At 40.4% G+C, this 22401-nt stretch overlaps 1 protein-coding gene and 1 pseudogene across 17 annotated transcripts; one reads left to right on the plus strand and one right to left on the minus strand.

Annotated features, from left to right (window-relative positions):
* Window positions 1-7659: 7659 nt before the first annotated feature.
* Window positions 7660-16925, minus strand: LOC101446095 (zinc finger protein 181). Of its 17 annotated transcripts, none has more exons than XM_058280155.2 (5): window positions 15958-16925; window positions 15074-15146; window positions 11231-11351; window positions 10889-10987; window positions 7660-9853 (listed from the first exon to the last, which is right to left on the minus strand). In XM_058280155.2, exons 2-5 carry the CDS (start codon window positions 15080-15082, stop codon window positions 8460-8462), a joined length of 1623 nt encoding a protein of 540 aa, XP_058136138.1. In that variant the 5' UTR covers window positions 15083-15146; window positions 15958-16925; the 3' UTR covers window positions 7660-8459. The 17 variants fall into 17 exon arrangements, with proteins under 17 accessions (XP_058136138.1, XP_071065316.1, XP_071065311.1 ...); XM_071209215.1 differs by having other exon boundaries at window positions 10901-10984; window positions 16353-16588; XM_071209210.1 differs by having other exon boundaries at window positions 10889-10984; window positions 16353-16588.
* Window positions 16926-19994: 3069 nt separating this feature from the next.
* LOC101416283 (CCR4-NOT transcription complex subunit 11 pseudogene) lies at window positions 19995-21249 on the plus strand (annotated as a pseudogene).
* The last annotated feature ends 1152 nt before the right edge of the window (window positions 21250-22401 follow it).

The following is a 22401-nucleotide window of genomic DNA, read 5'->3' on the forward strand; positions in this document are numbered from 1 at the left end:
TTGTTTTGCCTGGGAACTTCTGAAAAATGCAAATTCATGGGTTTTACCTCAGACCTATTATCAGAAGGTGGGACTTAGCACAAACAGTAGTTTAACAATCCCTCTGGTGATTCTGACATACACTGAAAGTTGTGAACCACTCGATCATTATATTCAATCACAAATACTATTTAATACATGAGTATGATATTCAACAAATTTTTCTGAAATTTGTGAATTAAGCCTATTTGAGGGAAGCAGATTTGGCTCAATGGATAGAGCACCTGCCTACCACACGGGAGTTTCAAGGTTCAAACCCAGGGCCTCCTGACCCATATGGTGAAGCTGGCCCATGCACAGTGCTGATGTGTCCAAGGAGTGCCATGCCATACAGAGATGTCCCCTGCATAGGGGCCCAATGTGCAAGGAGTGTGCCCCGTAAGAAAAGCCACCCTGTGTGACAAAAAGTGTAGCCTGCCCAGGAGTGGGGCTGCACACATGGAGAGCTGACACAGCAAGATGACACAGCAAAAAGAGACACAGGAGAGGCAGGGCAAGATGGTGTCTGAGAAAGTACACCATCAGCATCTCTCTTACAAAAGACTGGCTGTGTGGTGACAGAGTCCTGCTGCAGCAGGCTGTTTCAGGAAGCTGCAGGGCAGGAGGTGTCTGGACATCAATCTGGTGAGACTGCAGCAGAATTGGTGTTTGCTCAAGTGAACTTAGCCAACAAGGAGATAATAGAATAAGAAGAAAAAAGTGACAAAGAGAAGACTTAAAACACACACAAAAACAACTAATTAAATGTCACTAGATGAAGAAGATAATCAACAGAATAAACTCAAAAAGATAAAATGATGACCAGACAGCAACAGGAAACTACAGACCATACCAATAATCAGGAAAATATGGCCCAATCCAATGAACAAACTAAAAACCAGGAAGAGAAGTGGAACATTGAACAAGGAATTAAAGCTCTCAAAACATGTATCATGGACCAATTCAATGAAGTGAAGAAAGAGATTAAGCATATTAAGAAAACACTTGGAGAGCATACAGAAGAAACTGTGATTATGCATAAAAAGATCACAGAGATGATGGGGATCAATAGCGCAATCCAAGAAATCAAAAATACACTCTCAGCAAATAACAGCAGATTTGAAGAGGCAGAGGAAAGAATTAGTAATGTAGAAGACAGTATATCTGAAATCAAACAGATAGTATAAAACAGATAGATAAAATGATAGAAAAAATCCAGAGGGACTTAGGGACCTGAATGACAATGCAAAACACAGGAACATATGCATTATAGGCATCCCAGAAGGAGAAGAGAAGGGAAAGGGGACAGAAGGGGTGTTGGAGAAAATAATGGCTGAAAACTTCCCAAACCTACTGAGGGAGATGGATGTACATGACCAGGAAGCACAATGCACCCCAAACAGTATAAATCCCAACAGGCCTACTCCAAGACAAATACTTGTCAAATTACCCTATGCATAAGACAAAGAGGAAATACTAAAAGCAGCAAGAGAAAAGAGAACCATCACATACAAGGGAGGCCCCATAAGATTAAGAGCTGATCTCTCATCTGAAACCATGAAGGCAAGAAGGAAGTGGTATGACATAGTCAAGGTACTAAAAGAAAAGAATTTCCAACCAAGAATACTCTATCCAGCAAAGCTAACATTCAAAAATGATGGAGAGTTCAAAATCACAGATAAACAGAAACTAAGAGAGTATGCCAGAAAAGAAGTTCTGCAGGTGGAAAGAAAAAACAGGAGAGACAGAGTTGGAGGAGAGCGTAAGAACAACTAAAACTACAAAAAGAGAAAAAAAAATCAAACAACATAAGACAAATCCAAATCCAAAGAAAATATGGCTAATATAAATAATTCCTTGAAAGTAATAACACTAAATGTCAATGGATTAAACTTGCCTGTTAAGAGACACAGATGGGAAGATTGGATAAGGAAATATGACCCACCTATATGTTGTCTTCAAGAAACTCATTTTAGAACCAGGGATTCAAGGAGATTGGAAGTGAATGGCTGGAAAACAATCTTACAGGCAAACAATAACCAAAAATGGGCAGGTGGAGCTATATTAATATCAGACAAAATAGACTTTAAATGCAAAACTGTTTTGAGAGACAAAGATGGACACTACATATTAGTGAAGGGGATAATCTTTCAAGAAGAAAGAACAATCATAAATATTTATGCCCCTAACAAGGGCACCTCCAAATACATGAGACAAACACTGGAGAAACTAAGTGAAGGAATAGATGCCTTTATACTTATAGTGGGGGACTTTAACACACCACTATCACCATTGGACAGAACATCTCAACAGAGAATTAATAAAGAAACAAAGACTTTGAACAATATATTAGAAGATCTGGACCTAATAGACATATACAGAACATTACACCCAAATACAGCAGGATATATACTTTTCTCAAGTGCACATGGATCATTCTCTAAGATAGACCACATGCTAGGCCACAAAGAAAGTCTCAATGAATTCAGAAAGATCAATATCATAAAAAATAATTTCTCTGACCACAGTGGAATGAAGCTGGAAATCTGCAAGGGCCAGAGGCCCTGATTTGGCACTGAGATATGAAAGTTAAAGAGCACACTCTTAGAAAAACAGTTGGCCAAGGAGGAAATCTCAACAGAAATCAATAACTACCTTGAAACTAATGAAAATGATAACACAACATATCAAAACTTATGGGATGCAGCAAAAGCTGTACTGAGAGGGAAATTCATAGCCTTAAATTCATACCTCAAAAAAGAAGAGCTAAACTTGAAGAACTGCACAATTGGAGGAATTAGTAAAAAAAACAATGAACTAACTCCAAAGAAAGAAGAAAGAAATAACAAAGATCAGAGCAGAACTAAATGAAATAGAAAATAGGAAAGCACTAAAAAAAATAAAATGAAGACCTGGTTCTTTGAGAAGATCAATAAAATGGACAAACCCTTAACAAGACTAACAAAGAAAAAAAAGAGATGACGCACATACACAAAATAAGCAATGAGAAGGGTGATATCACCACTGACCCCACAGAAATAAAGACTGTCATAAGAGGATACTTTGAAAAACTGTATTCCAAAAAGAAAGAAAATTTAGAGGAAATGGACAAATTCCTAAAAACACATAAGCAGCCTACATTGACAAAAGAAGAAATCAATGATCTCAACAAACCAATCACAAGTAAAGAGATAGAATCAGTCATTAAAAACCTTCCAACCAAGAAGAGCCCTGGGCCAGATGGCTTCACAGGTGAATTCTACCAAACATTCCAGAAAGAAATAACACCAATTTTGCTTAAACTCTTCGAAAAATTTGAAATAGAAGGAACATTGCCTAAATCATTTTATGATGCCAATATTACCCTAATACCAAAGCCAGAAAAAGACACCATGAGAAAGGAAAATTACAGACCAATCTAATGAACCTAGATGTCAAAATCCTCAACAAAATACTTGCTAATTGTATTCAACAATACATTAAACAAATTATATGCCATGACCAAGTGGGCTTCACTCCTGGTATGCAAGGATGGTTCAACATAAGAAAATTAATTAATGTAATACACCACATAAACAAATTGAAGGAAAAAAATCACACAATCATATCTACAGATGCAGAAAAACCATTTGACAAAATACATCACCCTTTCTTGATAAAAATACTGCAAAAGATAGGAATAGAAGGAAACTTTCTGAACATGATAAAAGGTATATATGAAAAACCCAGAGCTAACATCATTTACAATGGTGAAATCCTAAAATCTTTCCCTCTAAGATCAGGAACAAGACAAGGATGCCCACTACCACCCCTTCTATTTAACACTGTGTTATAAGTACTTGCTCGAGCACTGAGGCAAGACCCAGATATAAAAGGAATCCAAATAGGAAAAGAAGAAATCAAAATTTCACTATTTGCAGTTGACATGATCTTATACATAGAAAACCCTGAGAAGTCTACAACAAAGCTTCTAGAACTCATAAATGAGTTCAGTAAAGTCGCAGGGTATAAGATCAATGCACGAAATCAGTAGCATTTCTGTACAGCGATGATGAACAATCTGAGGCAGATATCAAGAAAAAAATACAACAGTAAATAAAAAAATAAAATACCTAGGAATAAATTTAACCAAAGATGTAAAAGATTTATACATAGAAAACTACACAAAACTGTTCAAGGAAATCAAAGAAGACCTAAACAAATGGAAGAATATTCCCTGTTCATGGATAGGAAGACTAAATATTATTAAGATGTCTATCCTACCAAAACTGATCTACAGATTCAATGCAATCCCAATAAAAGTCAACACAGCATTTTAAAATGAACTAGAAAAATTAACCATGAAATTTATTTGGAAAGGAAAGAGGCCACGAACAGCCAAAGACATATTGAAAAAGAAAAATGAAACTGGAGGAATCACGCTACCGGACTTGAAAACATACTACAAAGCTACAGTAATGAAAGCAGCATGGTATTGGCACAAGGATAGACACACTGACCAATGGAACTGAACTGAGAGTTTTGATATTGGTCCTCATATATACAATCATCGGATATTCAACAAGGCCACCAAGCCCATTCAATGGGGAGAGAATGGCCTCTTCAACAAATGGTGTCTAGAGAATTGGCTGTCCATATGCAAAAGAAGGAAAGAGGATTACCATCTCACACCTTATACAAAAATCAACTCAAGACGGATCAAAGACCTAAATGTAAGAGTCAAGACCATAAAGACCTTGGAAAACAATGTAGGGAAGCATCTACAGGAACTTGTAATAGGAAATGGCTTCATGAACTTCACACTCAAAGCACGGGCAGCAAAAGAACAAATAGATAAATGGGACTTCCTCAAAATTAAAGCCTTTTGCACCTCAAAGGAGTTAGTCATGAAAGTGAAAAGAGAGCCTACACAATGGGAGAAAATATTTGGTAACCATATATCTGATAGGAGACTTATATCCTGCATATATAAAGAACTCCTATTATCTTGAAAATAAAAAGACAAACAGCCCATTTAAAAAATGGGAAAAAGATTTGAATAGATGCTTCTTCAAAGAAGAAATACAAATGGCTAAAAGGCACATGAAAAGATGCTCAAAATCACTAGCTATTAGGGAAATGCAAATCAAAACTATAATGAGATACCATCTTACTCCCATAAGACTGGCAGCTATCAAAAAAATAGAAGACTACAAGTGCTGGAGAGGATGTGGAGGAACGGGAACACTCATCCACTGCTAGTGGGAATGCAGAAGGATCCAGCCATTCTGGAGGACTGTTCAGCGGTTTCTCAAAAAGTTAGCTATAGATTTGCCATATGACCCAGCACTTCCACTGCTGGGTATATACCCAGAAGATCTGAAAATAAGGACACAAACCAATATATATGTACACCAATGTTCATAGAGGCATTATACACTATTGCCAAAAGTTGGAATCAATCCAAATGCCCATCTATGGATGAATGGATAAATAAAATGTGGTATATACATACAACAGAATACTATGCAGCTATAAGAAGGAATACAGTACAAATACATGAGATAACAAGGATGAATCTTGAGGACCTTGAGTGAAGCAAGCCAGGCATTGAAGGATGAATACTACATGTCCTTTCTGATATGAAACAAGCAAACAGAGTTCTCTCAGAGAGCTGAAGCCTGGAAGACAGGCTTAAAGGAATTTGGGTGGGAGAGGAAGATTGAGAGCTGACGCCTACATGGGTGAAGTCTATGATAAGCTGGAGGTCAGCTAACAGGGAGATGAAGATGGTCAACCACTACACCAGAGAATCAAGAGTGCCTACAACTTTAAGCAAAGGAATTGCACCCATCATGCATGTGGAATCTAAGCCCCCTCTTGATCTAGAGGTGGAGAGGACATCACCATCCCACAGTCTACAGAATGGAGGAATAAAATATGGACTAGAATGGACTTAGTGATATTCCACTATAAAACTATCGTGAGCAGTAATAGAAGAAATTTTAGCATAGAGGGGGAGGAAGTGGCCACAGTAGTTGCTGAGGGCAGGAAGAGGGTAGAAGAGATGTGATGTGGGGGCACTTTTGGGATTTTGAGTTGTTCTAAATATTGCAGGGTCAGATGCTGGACTTTATATATCCTGCCATAACCAACTGAATGTACTGGGGAGAACCATCATCTGTGTAGTGCAGCAGTGCCCCAAAATGTGTTCACCGACTGCAATGAGTGTGCCACAATGATGACGGACGTTCTTGGTGTGGGAGGAGTGGGGTGAGGGTGGGGTATACAGGAACCTCTTATATTTTTTAGTGTAACATTTTTTTGTGATGTATGTATCTTCAAAAATATACAATTTACAAAAATGATGTGGTGGGGGTCGGGGAGTGGGTTATATGGGAGCCTCATGTTTTTTGTTACGTTTTTTAGCTTTTTTTTCCTCTCCCCTTCCTCGCTGCCCCTCCCCCTCCAGTTGTCTGCTGTCCATTTACTGTGTGTTCTTCTGTGTCCACCTGTATTCTTGTCAGCAGCACCTGGAATCTGTGTCTCTTTTTGTTGCATCATCTTGTGGTGTCAGCTCTCCCTGTGTGCGGTGCCATTTCTGGGCAGGCTGCACTTTTTTCGTGTTGGGCGGCTCTCCTTACGGGGCGCACTCCTTGCGCGTGGGGCTCCCCTATGAGAGGGAGACCCCTGCATGGCATGGCACTCCTTGCGCGCATCAGCACTTCACATGGGCCAGCTCATCACATGGGTCAGGAGACCCTGGGTTTGAACCTTGGACTTCCCATGTGGTAGGCAGACGCCCTATCTGTTGGGCCAAATCCACTTCCCATGTTTTTTTAAATGTTTTTTAATGTAACAGTCTTTGTGATCTATTAACTTTAATTAAAAAAAAAAAAAAACGAAAAGAAAAAGAAAAAGAAACATAGATTCCCGGTGCCGCTGACAAGAATACAACTGGACACAGAGGAACACACAGTGAATGAACACAGAGAGCAGACAACTGGGGGTGGGGGGAAAGGGGAGAGATAAATAAATAAAAAATAAATCTTAAAAAAAAAAAGCCTATTTCAAATGAACTATTAATTAAACTCACTGAAGTTTATTAGCAAGAGACTGGGCCATTTTTTCCAGCTTTATTAGTCTTCCACAAAAAGCTACAGTGAGGGACGCAGACTTGGCCCAGTGAATAGGGTATCTGTCTACCACATGGGAGGTCTGCGGTTCAAACCTTGGGCCTCCGTGACCCATCTGGAGCTGGCCCACAAGGAGTGCTGTGCCACACAGGAGTGTCCCCTGCATAGGGGAGCCCCACGCGCAAGGAGTAAGGAGAGCCGCCTGCATGAAATAAAGTTCAGCCTGCCCAAGAATGGTGCCGCACACATGGAAAGCTGACACAGCAAGATGACTCAACAACAACAAAAAAAGACACAGATTCCCAGGCCCTGACAACAGAAGCAGACAAAAGAACAACACGGAGCAAACGGACACAGAGAACAGACAACTGGAGCTGGGGCTGGGGCTGGGGCTGGAGGGGAGGGAAGGGGAGAGAAACAAATAAAAAAATAATTTAAAAATCTTAAAAAAAAGCTATAGTGAGGTGAATCTTAATTTTTAAAGAGGAAAACAGTGAAAAATTTTATAGGAAATATAAGCGCTATGTGAGAAATCATACACAAAATTTTATTAGAGACCAACAATTTTACTCACACTTCTTTTGCAGCTGTGGTTTTCAACTTTTACTGCATCCAATTGAGTAACTAAATATATTTACATGCTCATTAATGAAAAATAATTTCTATATAGGCCTCATTTCCGTAAAACTCCTACTGCTATAAGAAATGCATATTCATTTACAAGCTAGTTTTCCCTCCTGTGGATTTCTATGCTTACTAAAAGATAAATGGCAAAGATTTGTGAATAATTCCTGCATCCTTCAAGTCATTCTAGCATTAATCTCCTGATGTCTAACAAAACTCTTTGTGAACTCGCTACAATTCTTAAAGATTTTCCTCTGATGTGAGTTCACCGACATAAAATGAGGAATGTACATGAACTCAAAGATGTCCTGAAAGATGTATGAGTTAGTACATGCTTTAAAAGGGATTCTTATTTCCTTGGCTCATTCTCACATTTGTTACATGTATAGGTTTTTTCTCCAGTGTGAATATACTTCCATCAGTTAAGGAATTCATACAGGTTAAAGGCTTTCCCACAATGACTGCATCAGTAGGAATTCTCTACAGTATGAACCCTTGATGGGCAGTTTAAGGTTTGGAGTATTGCAGAAGACCTTCCCATATTCACTACATTCATAGGACTTTCCTATAATATAAATTTTTCAGTGGCTAAAATTACTATAACAAATACTGCAGTTACTTGGTTTCTCTCCTGTATGATTTCTCATATGTAAAGTGATTCATACAGCCTAAAGTCATTTCCACACTTACTGAGCTATTACGTTACTCTCCATTATGTATTCTCTGATGGACAGTAAGATTTGAGCCTTTACTAAAAGCTTTCCCACATTCATTACATTTATATGGCTTTTCTCCAGTATGGACTCTCTGATGTACTGTAAGGTTTGAACTACAACTGAAGGTTTTCCCACATTCAATACATTCATAGGGTTTCTCTCCAGTATGAATTCTATGATGTTGAAGCAGGGATGACCTGTGACTGAAGGCTTTCCCACATATACTGCATTCATAAGGTTTCAATCTAGTGTGATTTCTCAAATGCAAATTCAGTGAATCAGGCTGGTTGAAAGATTTCCTGCATTTCTGACATTCAAAAGGTTTTTCTTCTGTATGAATACTCTGGTGTTGAATAAGAAATGTGAGACTACTAAAGATTTTCAGACATTTCTTGCATTCGTATTGCTTCTCTACCGTGTGAATTCTTTGATGTCGAGTAAGGTGTGAGTTGCAGCAAAAGGCTTTCCCACATTCACTACATTCATAAGGCTTCTCTCCAGTATGAATTTTCTGATGGTGAATCAGAGATGACCTATGAATGAAGGCCTTCTCACATAAACGACACTCATAGAGTTTTTCTTGAGTATGAATTCTCAGATGGTCAATGAGATGTGAAACACGACTAAAAGATTTTCCACATTCTATGCATTCATATGGTTTTTCTCCAGTGTGAGTGCTCTGATGATTAGTAAGTGATGAGATGTGGCTAAAGGCCTTCCCACATTCAATACATTTGTAAGGTTTCTCTCCACTATGACTTATCTGATGTCGAGAAAGGGCTGAGCCATGGCTAAAAGTCTTCCCACATTCACGACATTCATAAGGTTTCTCTCCAGTATGAATTCTCCAATGGCGATTAAGGATTGATTGTTTGCCAAAGGCTTTTCCACATTCACTGCATGTATAAATTTTTTCTCTATTATAAGTCTGGTAATGGGTAAGAGATGTGCTCTTGCTGAAGGCTGCCACACTTTCATTAGAATTCAAAAGTTTCTTTCCATCATTGATTTTCTCATTTTTTATAATTGACGTTTTTGTTAAGCTCTTCTCAAACATATCATATTTATGTGATTGTCTTTCAGAAGACATTCTCTGTGGTTCAGAAAGAATAGACTTTAAGTGGAAGATGCTACTAAATGTATTGTATTTCTTAACACTTTCCACACTGGGGCTTTCTATAACGGTGAAGGTCAGTGGTTTGAAATGTTCTACTTGATTTCTGTACTTCATCTCCAAATTTTCTATATACTTACAGTCCTTGTTAAAACTTGAACATTCAAGACCTTCTTTTATAACTTTTTCTATAACTGCCTTTTGGGATGAATCTTCGTCATCATCCTTTGTTGATAATTCCTTGTTTCCCCATCTTGACTCCCAATCTGAAATATACCAAGAAAGCAAAATGTTGCTTTTTCTGTACTTCTTAAAAAGAAACTTCTATGGATATAAAATAAGGCCTCCAGAAACCATATGCTTCTAACAATTCTCACCCAGTTAAATGATTTCTGAACAATGTTTAACTGGATCACAGAGAATATACATAGCTCAGAGAGGCAGAAAACAGAGAGGGATAAGGGAAATGGCTTAAATGTAAACAATCAGTATGTGGAAAAAAAATGAAACTATCCACAAGAAAATGTGGAAAGCATTCTGGATTCCAAGCCATCATTTTGTGTCTATATTTATGTGAAAGACCACTATCTTGGTTCCCCTATCTTCGGTTAATCTCAATTTGCTGCCAGATTAATATGCTTAAAATGCAGAATTTATAGCAGTGCATTCAACAGCAACAACTACAATGACAGCAAAATATTCTAAATGCTCTTTATGGCTCTCCAAGATTGAAGTTGAGTATATGTAGGGTCTTTGTGAAGTCATGTGGTTATTTATTGGACATAAGAAAATTCTGTTCCTGGAAACTTTATACATTCCTTACAGCCCCTAATACTTATATTCATATTTATTCTCTGATGTCCAGCTTTCAAAGAAGTGTTATTTTTTTTAATCTAATTGGTAGTTTTTCTTAGCCTAAAACCATCAACAAATTTTTTTCTTAACTGGACATAGAAAAGAATAATTTGTCATATTTTGTTTCAAATAAAATACCAGTTTAAATTATGATGGCATATGCCTATACCTTTAATTAATGTCATAAGTAATACAGGCAGATAATAACTGGGCATGGAGGAATGGTGCTTTTGGAACCTAAGCTAAAGATCCCTTAATTTCCTCTAATAAAAAAATATACAAATGAATAACGAAATAAATAAAATGTTAACATAAAAGGGGGAAAAATTTCCTCTACATTTGGGATCTCTAAGGAGAATATCACTACAACATCCTAAAATGCCTCCACACTTTCTATAAGCATCTTTACTACAAAGATTTCTTTTGCCTGATTCACCATGACTCACCTGGAAACATACCTTTTGACAATTTTTGTTCTACCATCCAGGGCTCTTTGCCTTCCTCCAATAATGTGATCATATATGGTTTAGGTATGGAAAGACCTGCTTATAGGAAAAATATGGAACTTATTTAAATTGTGCTCCTCAGGGAGGTGGGACATTACTAAGGGACTAGAGGAGGGATGAAGGATATTTACTGAAATGGGAAGATAACCTTTAGGCATGACACAATAGAGCTGTGCTTTTCCTTGTGAATACAGAAATTCATCTGCTTATTTAGTAAGATCTCCAGCAATTCAAAGGAAAAGAAAGACCTCCCCCAGGAGGCAGAGGGAAAGATATCCTTACCTACAGAGACCAGGTTCTTATAATTCTGGACCATCACATCTTTGTATAAATCCCTCTGAGCAGAATCTAGCCATCCCCATTCTTCATGAGAGAAGTCTATGGCCACATCATTAAATGTCACCTGAAATGGCAAACATATTTAGGTTCAACCATGGCCCAGGTCTCTTCTGTCACTAGACAAGGGGTAAAATTATTTTGGCTGTGGAAAAGAGACAAAAAATTTGAGTTGTGACAAATGATCAGGGATCTGATCTAAGTCAGGTAATAATTGGATGATTATGAGCTTGGCTTTGTTACGCAGTTAAGGTGAGAGACAAATGGAAAAATTTTGCTTAAGGAGATTTAATTTTATCAAAGAGAATAAAATTATACAAATTTAAAAAAAACAGCACTCAATATTTGGCAGCATATAGTCAAGTGCTGGGTAAGTAATAAAGAATGAGGCTAAATTAATTGTCTCCTAAAATGGGATGCTCAAGATGATCCACTAAGGTTCAAGAAAAAATAAAGAATGACATATATTTTATTTTAAAGGATATATACATATTGACGGTGTATACTTAAACTCTGTATTGAAGTCAGTTGATAATTCAAATAACTTGAGACCTCTGGGCAAGAATACTGAAGGTAAGTTTCATGCCACAGATAGTCCTTGAGTAGGGCCTTAAAATAAAAACAAACAATAAATGAAAGGACACATCTCAAGCTAAGAAATGTTCATAGATATGCTTAAAGATTTCCTCTCAGTAGAACTCATTCACAGTATTATACAAAATAGCAAAAGTTTAGAAAAAGGTTAAATGTTCCATAAGAGCTTACTGGTCAAATTATAATAAACACATAAAATGGATGCACTGAAAATGACATGGTAACTATCTTTCACTGGTGAAACCGATGTTTCTTAGTTATACTAACTTTTTCCTTCCAAGAGTAGCTGATTCACTATTCTAATACTTTATTTAGAAATGTTGCATGTATGATTATGAGGGACAATGGTCTTTCCTTACAAAGGGGGACTTTATCTTTGTCAGGTGTTGTTGATATAACTAAAAACCAAATCTCCTGCAAACCCATTTCCCCTACAAATGTAGAAAAGTAAAGTTTTATTATTGAAAAAGCATCAAACCAGTCTTGGATGTGCTTCACAGGTTATCACTGGGATTACAGAGACAGAAAGAAATCCTATTCTTTTACAAAGCCAAGCAGATTCAATCCATTATGTACATGTTCCAAAGTAAACAACAGTTTGTTCTTAAGTAACAGAACTTGAAGGCACCATTCGCTATACACAATTTATCCTAAATTCACCTGGTTATTGGAATGGCCATCTGTGTTAGTTAATTGCCTTTATCCAAAGAAAAAACAAAAATTCTGGCATCTTTAAGACAATCAGGTAGTTATAACTTGGAGCCAATTGCCAATTCCAAACTATAGAGGCAGGAGGATAGGGGAAGATCCTTGATGTTTCCATTTCAGAGATAGCTCCAAGGTTCTTAAGGAAGACATTACCGGGTTGTAAAACTGGCAAGAGGCTTACTGGCTTTTAAGAAGATTTACAAGCATCTCAGAGGGATAAGGAAAGAATTGACAATTATTAAGTTTTCTCAAGGAAATGCTCTAAGAAAACAGAGGTGGGGTGGGGGTTCTTTGGCACCAGGGAAAATTCAGTTTCTTTAGATTTGTAATTACCCTTATTTGGGTTATACCAGGCCTGTCACATTAACTGTAAGTATTTCCATCTTTGCCTATATGCCACAATGGTTTTAAAATGATATGGTTTTACAAATCTCATCTGGTAATGCAAATAAGAAATCAATACTATGTTAAGTGTAAAAACACAATGTGAAATGTAAACACACTATGTTTTATTCCACTGATGCAAATATAATTCATAAGTTCTGAAAACATAACAATGACATAATAATTAAAGGCTTGAAGAAAACCCGATAACTTCAGCAATGGATAATCTGTTAGATCACAGTTTCTCCACCTTGGCTCTATTCTCATTTTGTTGTATGAAGCTGTCCTAGGCACTGCAGGATGTTCAGCAGCATTCCTCTACCCATTAGATGCCAGGGGCAACAAGCCCCTATTTGTGATGACCACAAATGTCTCTAAACACTAGCAAATGTCAATTATAGGTGGGGCAAAAGGGATAAAATTGTCCATGGTTGAGAATCCCTGCTTTAGAAAAGTTTGAGTTCTTTGAAAGACCCTCTTAGGTCTCTCTACCTATGCTCAAGGTGTTCGCTCAGTTCAGTTTAACTTCACTTCCACCTGTGCCTCCCTGATACTGTGGCGCACCAAAATCTAACACCAGCATTGCTTTCACATGGATTTCCTTTCCCTTCAATTACTTAAGGTGTTTACTCATCTCTATCCCCAAAGTTCTTAGAATATATGTCTATCCTAGCACTTTTCTTCATTTTTAATGCTTTCTTACTTTTCTACCAGTCCTGTACTGTTCAATACAGTAGCCACTAGCCACATTTGGCTATAAAAATTAATTAAAATTAAATTAAAAATTCAGTTCCTAAATCACTTTAGCTATACACAGTTCAAGTGCTCAATAGCCACATGTGGCAGAAGGCTACTGTATTGGACAACACAGATATAAAACATTTCTGCATTGCAGGAAGTTCTCTTACAGAGAAATGCCCTACCTAGATCATAAAGTACTGCAAGTCATTGTACACACAGCCCAATGAAAGGTTCTCCTTAATAGATTGTCTCATTTGCTTAGTAAACCAATGAATGAATGATTGTGACAATTAGTTCACTTATCTTTTACTTTAAAAAATCTGTGCCCATTGAGGAGACAAATCTGCATACATTAAACATACACTGTATCAGCTAGTGAGTAATAAGCTCTATGAAAACAATAAAGCAGTGATGAAGGACTGGAAGAGATAGACCAGGAACGGTGTCTGCAATTTTATATGAGTGTTTAGGAAAGCTTTACGGAATGGGAGTTGAGCAAAGATCTGAAAGAAGTGAGAGTGCAAGCTTGTGCATATATGAGAGTAAAACATTTCAAGTAGGCAGTATAGCAACTTCCAAAGTCTAGAGGCAGTATCCTGTGTGGCTGGGACTTACAGGCAACACAGAGGCAGACAAAGTAGAGAGACTCAGAGGGGCAACACAAAGCTTATTTGTACAAAGCTTTATAGGTCATTTGCAGAACTCTGGCTGCTATTCTGTATCAGAGTCACTAAAGAGTTTTAAGCTGAGGAATGATAGAGTTTTGTTTTACATCAGGATCACTAGGACAGCTATTTTGAGAACAGACTGCAAGGGTGTAGGGGCAAAAGCAGGGATTCCAGCTGCAATCCATTACAGTATTCCAGCTGATTTGGACCAGGGTGGTGGCAATGACGGGGTAACCGGTGGTCAGAATCTCTATATATTATGAAGATAGAACCAAACAGAATGACTGAACATGAAGTATAAGAGAAAAGGAGGAACCAAGGATGACTCCAAACACCTTTTAACCTGAACAACTTGAAAGATATATATGTACATTAATTAAAATCACAAAGCAAATAATCTAATATTGTAATTGGACATTTTCAGTTGCAATAATAATCTTTCTGGCTCAAGTCTTCTCAAGTTCTTTTCAAGAATTTCTATTAGGAAACTAAGATAACTTTTCCACCTTTGGTAGAAAAAAGAAGCACTGAGAGAGTAGGACAGACTTGGAGCCTGTTGTCGTAAAAGGAATTGTAGACCCCGTCCCTAAATGGGCTTTGTTAGGTGGGAACTTTCAGGAGAAGCAAAGCAAACACTCCAGAGCCCAGATAAGAATAAAGGATTTCAGGAAGATCTGGGGACAAACTGACTCACCTGGGACATGACTTTATAATTTCCAACAGCCAACACAGTCCTCCTTCCAGGTTCTTGTTTTGAAAAGGTGGGACTAGGGCAGAAAAAAGCAGTCAAGAAAGCAGCACATTTACCTTGCAGCTCTCACATATTTGCATGGAAAAGCAACTTGGGACTCTGGGACTCCAACCTTTCCTTGAACTAAAAGTGGGCACATGTATGGGACTGAATTCCCCCTTCAATTAGAGGTGGAGTGGGCATCACCATCCCAGAATCCTCAGGATTGGGGAATAAAATATGGACTACAGTGGACTTACTGTGATTCTAGCAGTGGAGGAAATTACATCATTGATGTGGAAAAAATGGCCACTGGAGGTGCTGAAGTCAGGGAGAGGGACAAAGAAGTGTAATATGGGAGCAGTTTCAGGACTCAGAATTGTCCTCAGTGACACTGCAATGGCAGATACAGGTCATTATATACATGGCTTTAACCTACAGAATTGAGTGGGAGAGAGTGTAAACACAAGGTAAAGTTTAATTCATGATTGGTGGCAATGTTCCAAAATGTGTTCATCAATTGAAGTGAACGAACCACACTAATGAAAGAAGTTGTTGAATTGGAGAAGGGTGGGAGGTGTGGGGAGTGGGACATATGGGAATCCCTTATATTTTTTCATGTAACAGTTTATGTAATCTAAGTATCTTTCAAAAATAAAAATTAAAAAAAAAAGTAGGCACGGGGTTAGTCCTTATCAGGTGCTAACTGCGTGTATATCAACCATTCTGTAAATAATAAACAGACCGATAAAACAACAGCAATAACGTTAAATCAGCTAGTTCAATCTTCACCCCTCAGTATGGCGGGCGTTCACATTATACCTACATATATATATATATGCACACACATATGTATTTTTTAACGATGAGTAAGCTGCAACTAGGAATTACTGAAAAGCCGCTTGCGAAAAGCCTCGGCGTCATGACCGGATTACAGAAAACCAGTTGTACATGACGTTCGCTTGGCTGCAGAGGTGCGGTCCTTTCTCCCCTTTTACGGAACAGGACACAGGCCCGGAGAAGCGAAGGCCCTGTCCTAGGTCACACCGCGGGGCAGATCCTCGGACCAGCAACGTTCTGGAGGCCCAGTCCAACGCCCGGGATCCGCGGTCAGAGGTCCGTCCGCCAACCTCCCGGGACCTGCACTTGCCGGAATCCTCGGAGGTCGGGACTCCACGGGCACCGAAGCCCCCCCGGGCCGCTCCCTGAACCTGCGGGCGTCCAGAGCCGCGCCTCCGCGTACCTGCCGCGTAAGTCGCTGGCACGCGGAGGTGGCCGCCGCCCTCCGGTGAACTACACACAGCTCAAGGCCCGCCCGAAAGCCAGAATTCCGCCGCCAGACCCGAGAAGGCAGCGGAGTGGCTCAGGGCGGGGCCAGCACCGAGCGGCATTTCCCAGACTCCTCCGCGTCAGAGACAAAAGTAACTGATGCAGACGAAAAACAGTCGTCGCTAAGGAAAACCACATTTCCCAGAAGTCGCTGCGCCTGCTTGGGCCGCGCGTAACGCGATAATAATGGTCTCTGCTATCTAGAAAACTACACAGCCTCCAGTCGTCCTCACAGGATGGGTTAACTAGGACACACACACAAATGTCGAGAACAGCAGCTATCTTCTGGTGCACTATAGTTTCCAGAACCGAGGGCAGCTCTCTGGTACAATGGCACCAAACTAAAAACTACACTCCTTGGAATATTTGGCGCCCACTTGTCCGGGACTATATTTCCCAAAGTGCCCTGCGGTCCAACTGCCCTGGGTCTGATGATGATGTGGTCCCAGGTAGTCTGCCAGCTACCGACATTGCTTGGAAGTCGCGCGGATCGTCGTTGCTATGAGACCGATGACTACCTCTCTGATGTGTGTGACACGCGCTTGAAGAACTGGAGATGGCATACTTTAGTGAGCGCACTGAGGACAAAGACCCTCATCCTGGAAATAATCACTCCTCGCCCAACCCCCAGAGCTGACCTGACTCAGTCCTCAGAAAAGCCTCTTAGACTGACTATACCTAGCTAACCCAGTGGGGAGCTGGCCGTCATTACATACAGGGCAGAGCAATTGCCAACAACACTTGGGTTCCTTCCTTCTTCTGTTGTGTTCTATGTTATATTTTAAAAATTAAACATAAATAAGGCAGTTTAAACATTCTAGAGGCTTGAGAAGGAAAGTAGATCAGAGAGGGCAATGAGGACGGTTAAAGGAAAACACTGTGCATGCCATATTGAATCCACTCCCACCAACCCTGTGCTGCCTTTTTTCCCTTCCTATTAGGCGCCATTTACAATAAATTATTTTCCTATAGAAATTTATCTGGTCAAGAACACATGTTAGAGTGTAAATTTGGGAGAAGAAAAGCCAACTCACGTTGGTGCTGAAATTGTTCAAGATTCAGGGGGGAATCTTCAAATCATTATCTTCCAGGGAGATGGAAATTCACTTATATCTCTGAGAGGGAGAAATTCCTGCTGAGACTCTGGTAAAGCACTTTGTCCTTGTTCCTGGCTTATCCTCCATTTATCACATGATGCCACTCTGAAGGGTGAACGAAATAGAATGCATCAGATGTACATGTTTGATCAATGTTTGCTTAGTCATAGTAAAAGATTTAAAACAATACAGTTACTATGGCTAAGAGATTTAAAATGGAGCCAGAAGATTATTCTAGAGCAGGGATTCTTAACAAGGAGTTGGTGAGTATGAATTTAAATTTTTTAAAAAGAGCATTATTTTTGTGGGGACATGGCATGGGAAAGATATATTAATTAATAATACACAGTATCGTGTGGACTTAGTAAGGGGTCCGTGGTTTTCACCTGGCTGACAAAGGGGTCCATGGAACAAAAAAGGTTAAGAACCCCTGTTCTAGAGGATACTGTTTGAAGGTATCAGTCAGATATCAAAGCAATGCTCCAAATGTGTTCATCATTTGCAATGAATGTACCACACTAATGAGGGAGGTTGTTAGTGTGGGGAAGTGTGGGGGGTGTGGGGAGTGGGGCATATAAAAATCCCTTATATTTTTTTGTGTAACATTTTGTGTAATCTAAGTATCTTTTTTTTTTAATAAAAAAATATATTAAAGAAAAAGACTGCCAGAGAATACAAATACTCAAGCAACAATGTTTGTCAAAACCCTAAGTGTTTGGATATTCACACAATAACCGAAGGAATATTGAATTCCCATCCTGGGGAGTTCTGCCACATTCTCTAATGGGACAACAAGAATCCCCTGAGTATAGAGGCAGTGACCAGTGAAGGAGGATGGTCCATTGATAGGCCCTTGATAGTGATGACTGTACTTATGAACCTTTACTTTTGACATTGAAACTTAGCCTAGTATTATAGGGTGCCTAAGAGTTACCTCCTGAGAGCCTCCTTGTCACTCAAAGGTGGCCTCTCTCTAAGTCAAAACTCAGCATTAAATGCATTATCTTTCCCCCAGTGGTGGGACATGACTCCTGCGGATGACCCTTCCTGGCACTGAGGGATTACTACCAAGCACCAACTAGCAGTGCAACTGGAAAAAGACCTTGACCAAAAGGGGGAAAGGGTAAAGATGAATGTGTTTATAAGGCCAAGAGACTTCAAAATGAGTAGGGAGGTCATTCCAGAGGTTACACTTATGCATGTTTCAGCAGGTACTCATTGACTGCCAAAATAAATATTCCATCAAATAGTGGGACTCCTGAGGGCTCTGAAGATATCCAGACACTATGGGCAGGGCAGATGGCTCAGGGGTTTGGCATCCTGCCATTGGACCCTACTCTGGAATTTATGCTTCCCAATGTGACAGAGTTGGACTCAGTCGTGGTTTCCCTACCCACGGCTTTTCTACCCCTGCTATTTGAACCTGTAATTAGTAGGACAGTTGATAGGTGTATGTCCAAGAGACCTAAATCTTTGACTGCCCAGGTACCAGTTGGGCCCAAATCTCTACATATTTGCAACACCTACCCTCCAGTTCATTGGACTCACCCAGGACGACTAATAAGGAGATGATGATTGACAACGACCGTCTCAAGAAACAAAGGGAGTCTCAATTGCAAGGAAGATAGTTCCATCTATGTACCCCATGGGATCTAAGCCTCCTCTCAATTAGAGGTGGAGTGGGCATCACCATCCAAGAATCCTTAGGATTGGAGAATGAACGATGGACTAGAGTAGACCTACTCTTATTCTACTGTAGACTTATTGTGATCCTAGCAACGGAAGACCTCTTATCATTGATGTGGAGGCAGTGGCTACTAGAGGTTCATTCTGAGGGGAGAGAGAGGGAAAAATAGGTGTAATTTGGGGGCATTTTCAGGACTTGGGAATCGTCCTGAATGACACTGCAATGACAGATACAGGCCACTGTATACCTTGTAATAACTTACAAAAATGTGTGGGAGAGTGTGTAAACTGCAATGTAAACTATAACCCACGCTTAGTGGCAATGCCCCCAGATGTGTTCATCAATTGCAGCAAATGTACCACAGTAATGAAGGATGTTGTTGCTGTGGGAAAATGTGGAAGGGTTGGGGAGCAGGGCATGTGGGAAATATCTATATTTTTAATGTAACATTTATGTAATCTAAGTTTCTTTTAAAAATAAAAAAATTGAATATATTAAAACACACACACAAACTAAGGACGTCCAGACACTATAGACCTGAAGGACGGAGCAAGCCGGCGCCAGGTCGGCTCAGGCCGGGAAGCAGGGCTGGGGTTGACGCCCCGAGGCGGGCCGGGCGCAGCGCCGGGCTTTTCAGCGCCTCGTTGCAGTTGGGGGCCCTGGAAGCAGCAGGGTGGGCGTCCAGGATCGGTCGGGGAGGCTCTGGCGGCGGCAGAGGGGGCGCAGGCGGCCTGGGGTCGCGAGGCGGAGCCCTGGGGCGCCCGCGGACAGGATGAGCCGGACCTTCTTGAGCCTGCTGAGCACCGTCTTGGAGGACGCGGGCGGCGGCAGCACCTTCCAGGGCCGTCCACCGCCTTCCACCGCTACTTCAGCAAGGCCCACCGCTCCCGCCTGGGCTCGGGGCCGTCAGGCTGCTGCAGCAGCGGGACCTGCCGCGCCCCGGGGCGCTCCACTGCTCCGGGAGATGCACCCGCGCAGCCGCTCGCCGCCAGCGCCTTGGCCGCCAGCCTCGCGCACCTGCTCGACCCCGCGGCGCGCGCCAGGGCGACCGCCGCCCTCAGACTTTTTACCTCCTATAATCACCAGAAAAGTTTTTAAAAAGACCCTGCGCTAGATTGCTTTGGTAGACATTTGAAACACGGGCAGTCCGTGGACATTAGCAGGCTTCAGCTGGCCTTGGCTGAACGCCAGTGTGAATTGCCCACCGGAGTAAAGCCAGTTTCCCTAGTATCCTCTGTGACCCAAACCCGGATTCTTCCAATTCTGGATTTGACAGGTCCGTTGCCTCTCAGATCACGGAAGCTTTAGTCAGTGGGCCAAAGCCATCCACTGAAAGCCACTTTCAGCCAGAGTTTATTCGTCCCCCACCGCCTCTCCACGTTTGTGAGGATGAATTGGCTCGGCTAAATCCGACAGAGCCTGACCCTGGGATTCAATGGGATAAATCGATGTGTGTTAAGAATAGCACTGGTGTAGAGATCAAGGGAATAATGGCCAAAGCCTTCAACAGCCCCTTATCTTCTCCCCAACAAACGCAGCTCCTTGGTGAGTTGGAAAAAGACTTATTATATTGGCTTCACTCCAGCCAAACTTCCTGACCTCATGGGAAACAATCCTCTAGTTGCTGTAGAAATGTTACTGAAATTAATGCAGTCAAGCCAGATAACTGAACGTTTTTCAGTTCTGGTCAATATGAATATTTGAATGTAAATTATATGAAGTTGTAAATCAACTATCTACAGCTATTGACCTACCTCCTGAATTTATTCACCTTTATATATCAAGTTGCATCTCTACTTGTGAACAAATTAAGGTTAAATACATGCAGAATCATTTGGTGTGTCTCATGTATGTTTTTCTCCAATCCTTAATCCATAACAAAATTATTAATGTGCAGGACTTGTTTACAGAAGTACAGGCATTCTGTATTGAATTCAGTAGGATACAAGAGGCTGCTGGTCTTTTTCTGGTTGTTAAAGACACTGAGTACGGGGAAAACACCTTCTGAGACCAAAATGTCAAAATAATACCTCATCAGTTGTTGTTCTGCTGTACTGTGATTTAATTTTGAAAACTGTGAAAAACATGAGTGGTCTGCCTGGTCTAATGCATATAAACATTATCTACTTAAAAACAAAACAAAAAACCACCATAAGAAAAATAACTCAATTTACTGTCTAACCTGAAGGACAATTAGATCACCCAAATATTCACCAACCCAAACAACTTGTCTAATCTTCTTTTCCTTTAAAAACCTTTCCTGGAAATGAAAAGACAGTACAGGATTTGGGTTACTAGATGTTTTAGTCAGGGTTTTCTAGGGAAACAAAACAGTCAGGAAATATCTGTAAGTAGTATGAGATTTTATTAAATTCTCTCATGCCTCTTTGGGGATACACAAGTTCAAATTCCGTAAGGCAGGCTACGAACCGGGGACTCTGATGAAGGTCCTTGATGATTTACCAGGAGACATTGGCTGTCTGAAGTAGAGCTGGAAATTCTCTCCTTGAATGCTGAAATAATTTCCCCTAATAAAGCCTTTGATGGATTGGATAAGACATCATTCATTGCTAAGAGCAATCTCCTCGGTTGATTGTAGATGTAATCAGCCATCTATGCAATCAATTCACTGATGATTAAAGTCCATGAAATTTCCTTGGAAAGAAGAAATTCTATGACTTCTGACAAGATGGTGGACCAGAAAGACATGAATTCTCTTCTCTTCCAGAAAAATAGCTAAAGGGCAGTAGTAATGATCTGAGAAAAAAATCTTCTAAGATATAGGACACCAGGGGAAGGCTGAATGCCATCCAGAGGAGAGGGGCAAAGGAAAGGAATTGCAAAGGCAAAACTATAAGTTAAAAGACACAGCTGCAAATACTGGCGTCCTCCCCAACACTATAGACACTTTTGAATTCTCAGGCCTTGGGCAGGCAGCTACAAAGGGGGCCCTAGGAATCCACCTCCCCAGGAAAGGAGAGAAAGAGGGGCACAGCCTAAGGCTGACTCAGCTTTTGACCTACCTATTTGGTCTGCTGTGTACCATGAGCCTTTCCAGGCCAGGAGGGGTCACACCATTGTTTGGCTTCAGAGCCAGCAAGGGACTAAAGAGATCTGACCTTTTCAGTCTCCTTCTCTACTGACTGGGACTGGTTGTTGAGGATGCAGAGGAGAGTGGA

Source organism: Dasypus novemcinctus, chromosome 18, assembly GCF_030445035.2.
Source record: "Dasypus novemcinctus isolate mDasNov1 chromosome 18, mDasNov1.1.hap2, whole genome shotgun sequence".
Classification (NCBI taxonomy): domain Eukaryota; kingdom Metazoa; phylum Chordata; class Mammalia; order Cingulata; family Dasypodidae; genus Dasypus; species Dasypus novemcinctus.

Coding starts and splice junctions, on each gene's coding strand:
- LOC101446095 (XM_012526672.4), bottom strand. CDS start 16,033: ATGACGCCGAGGCTTTTCGCAAGCGGCTTTTCAGTAATTCCTAGTTGC. Junction 11,352..15,073: donor ATTATAAAGTCATGTCCCAG/GTGAGTCAGTTT, acceptor TTGCCATTTCAG/GTGACATTTAATGATGTGGC. Junction 10,988..11,230: donor TAAGAACCTGGTCTCTGTAG/GTAAGGATATCT, acceptor TTTTCCTATAAG/CAGGTCTTTCCATACCTAAA.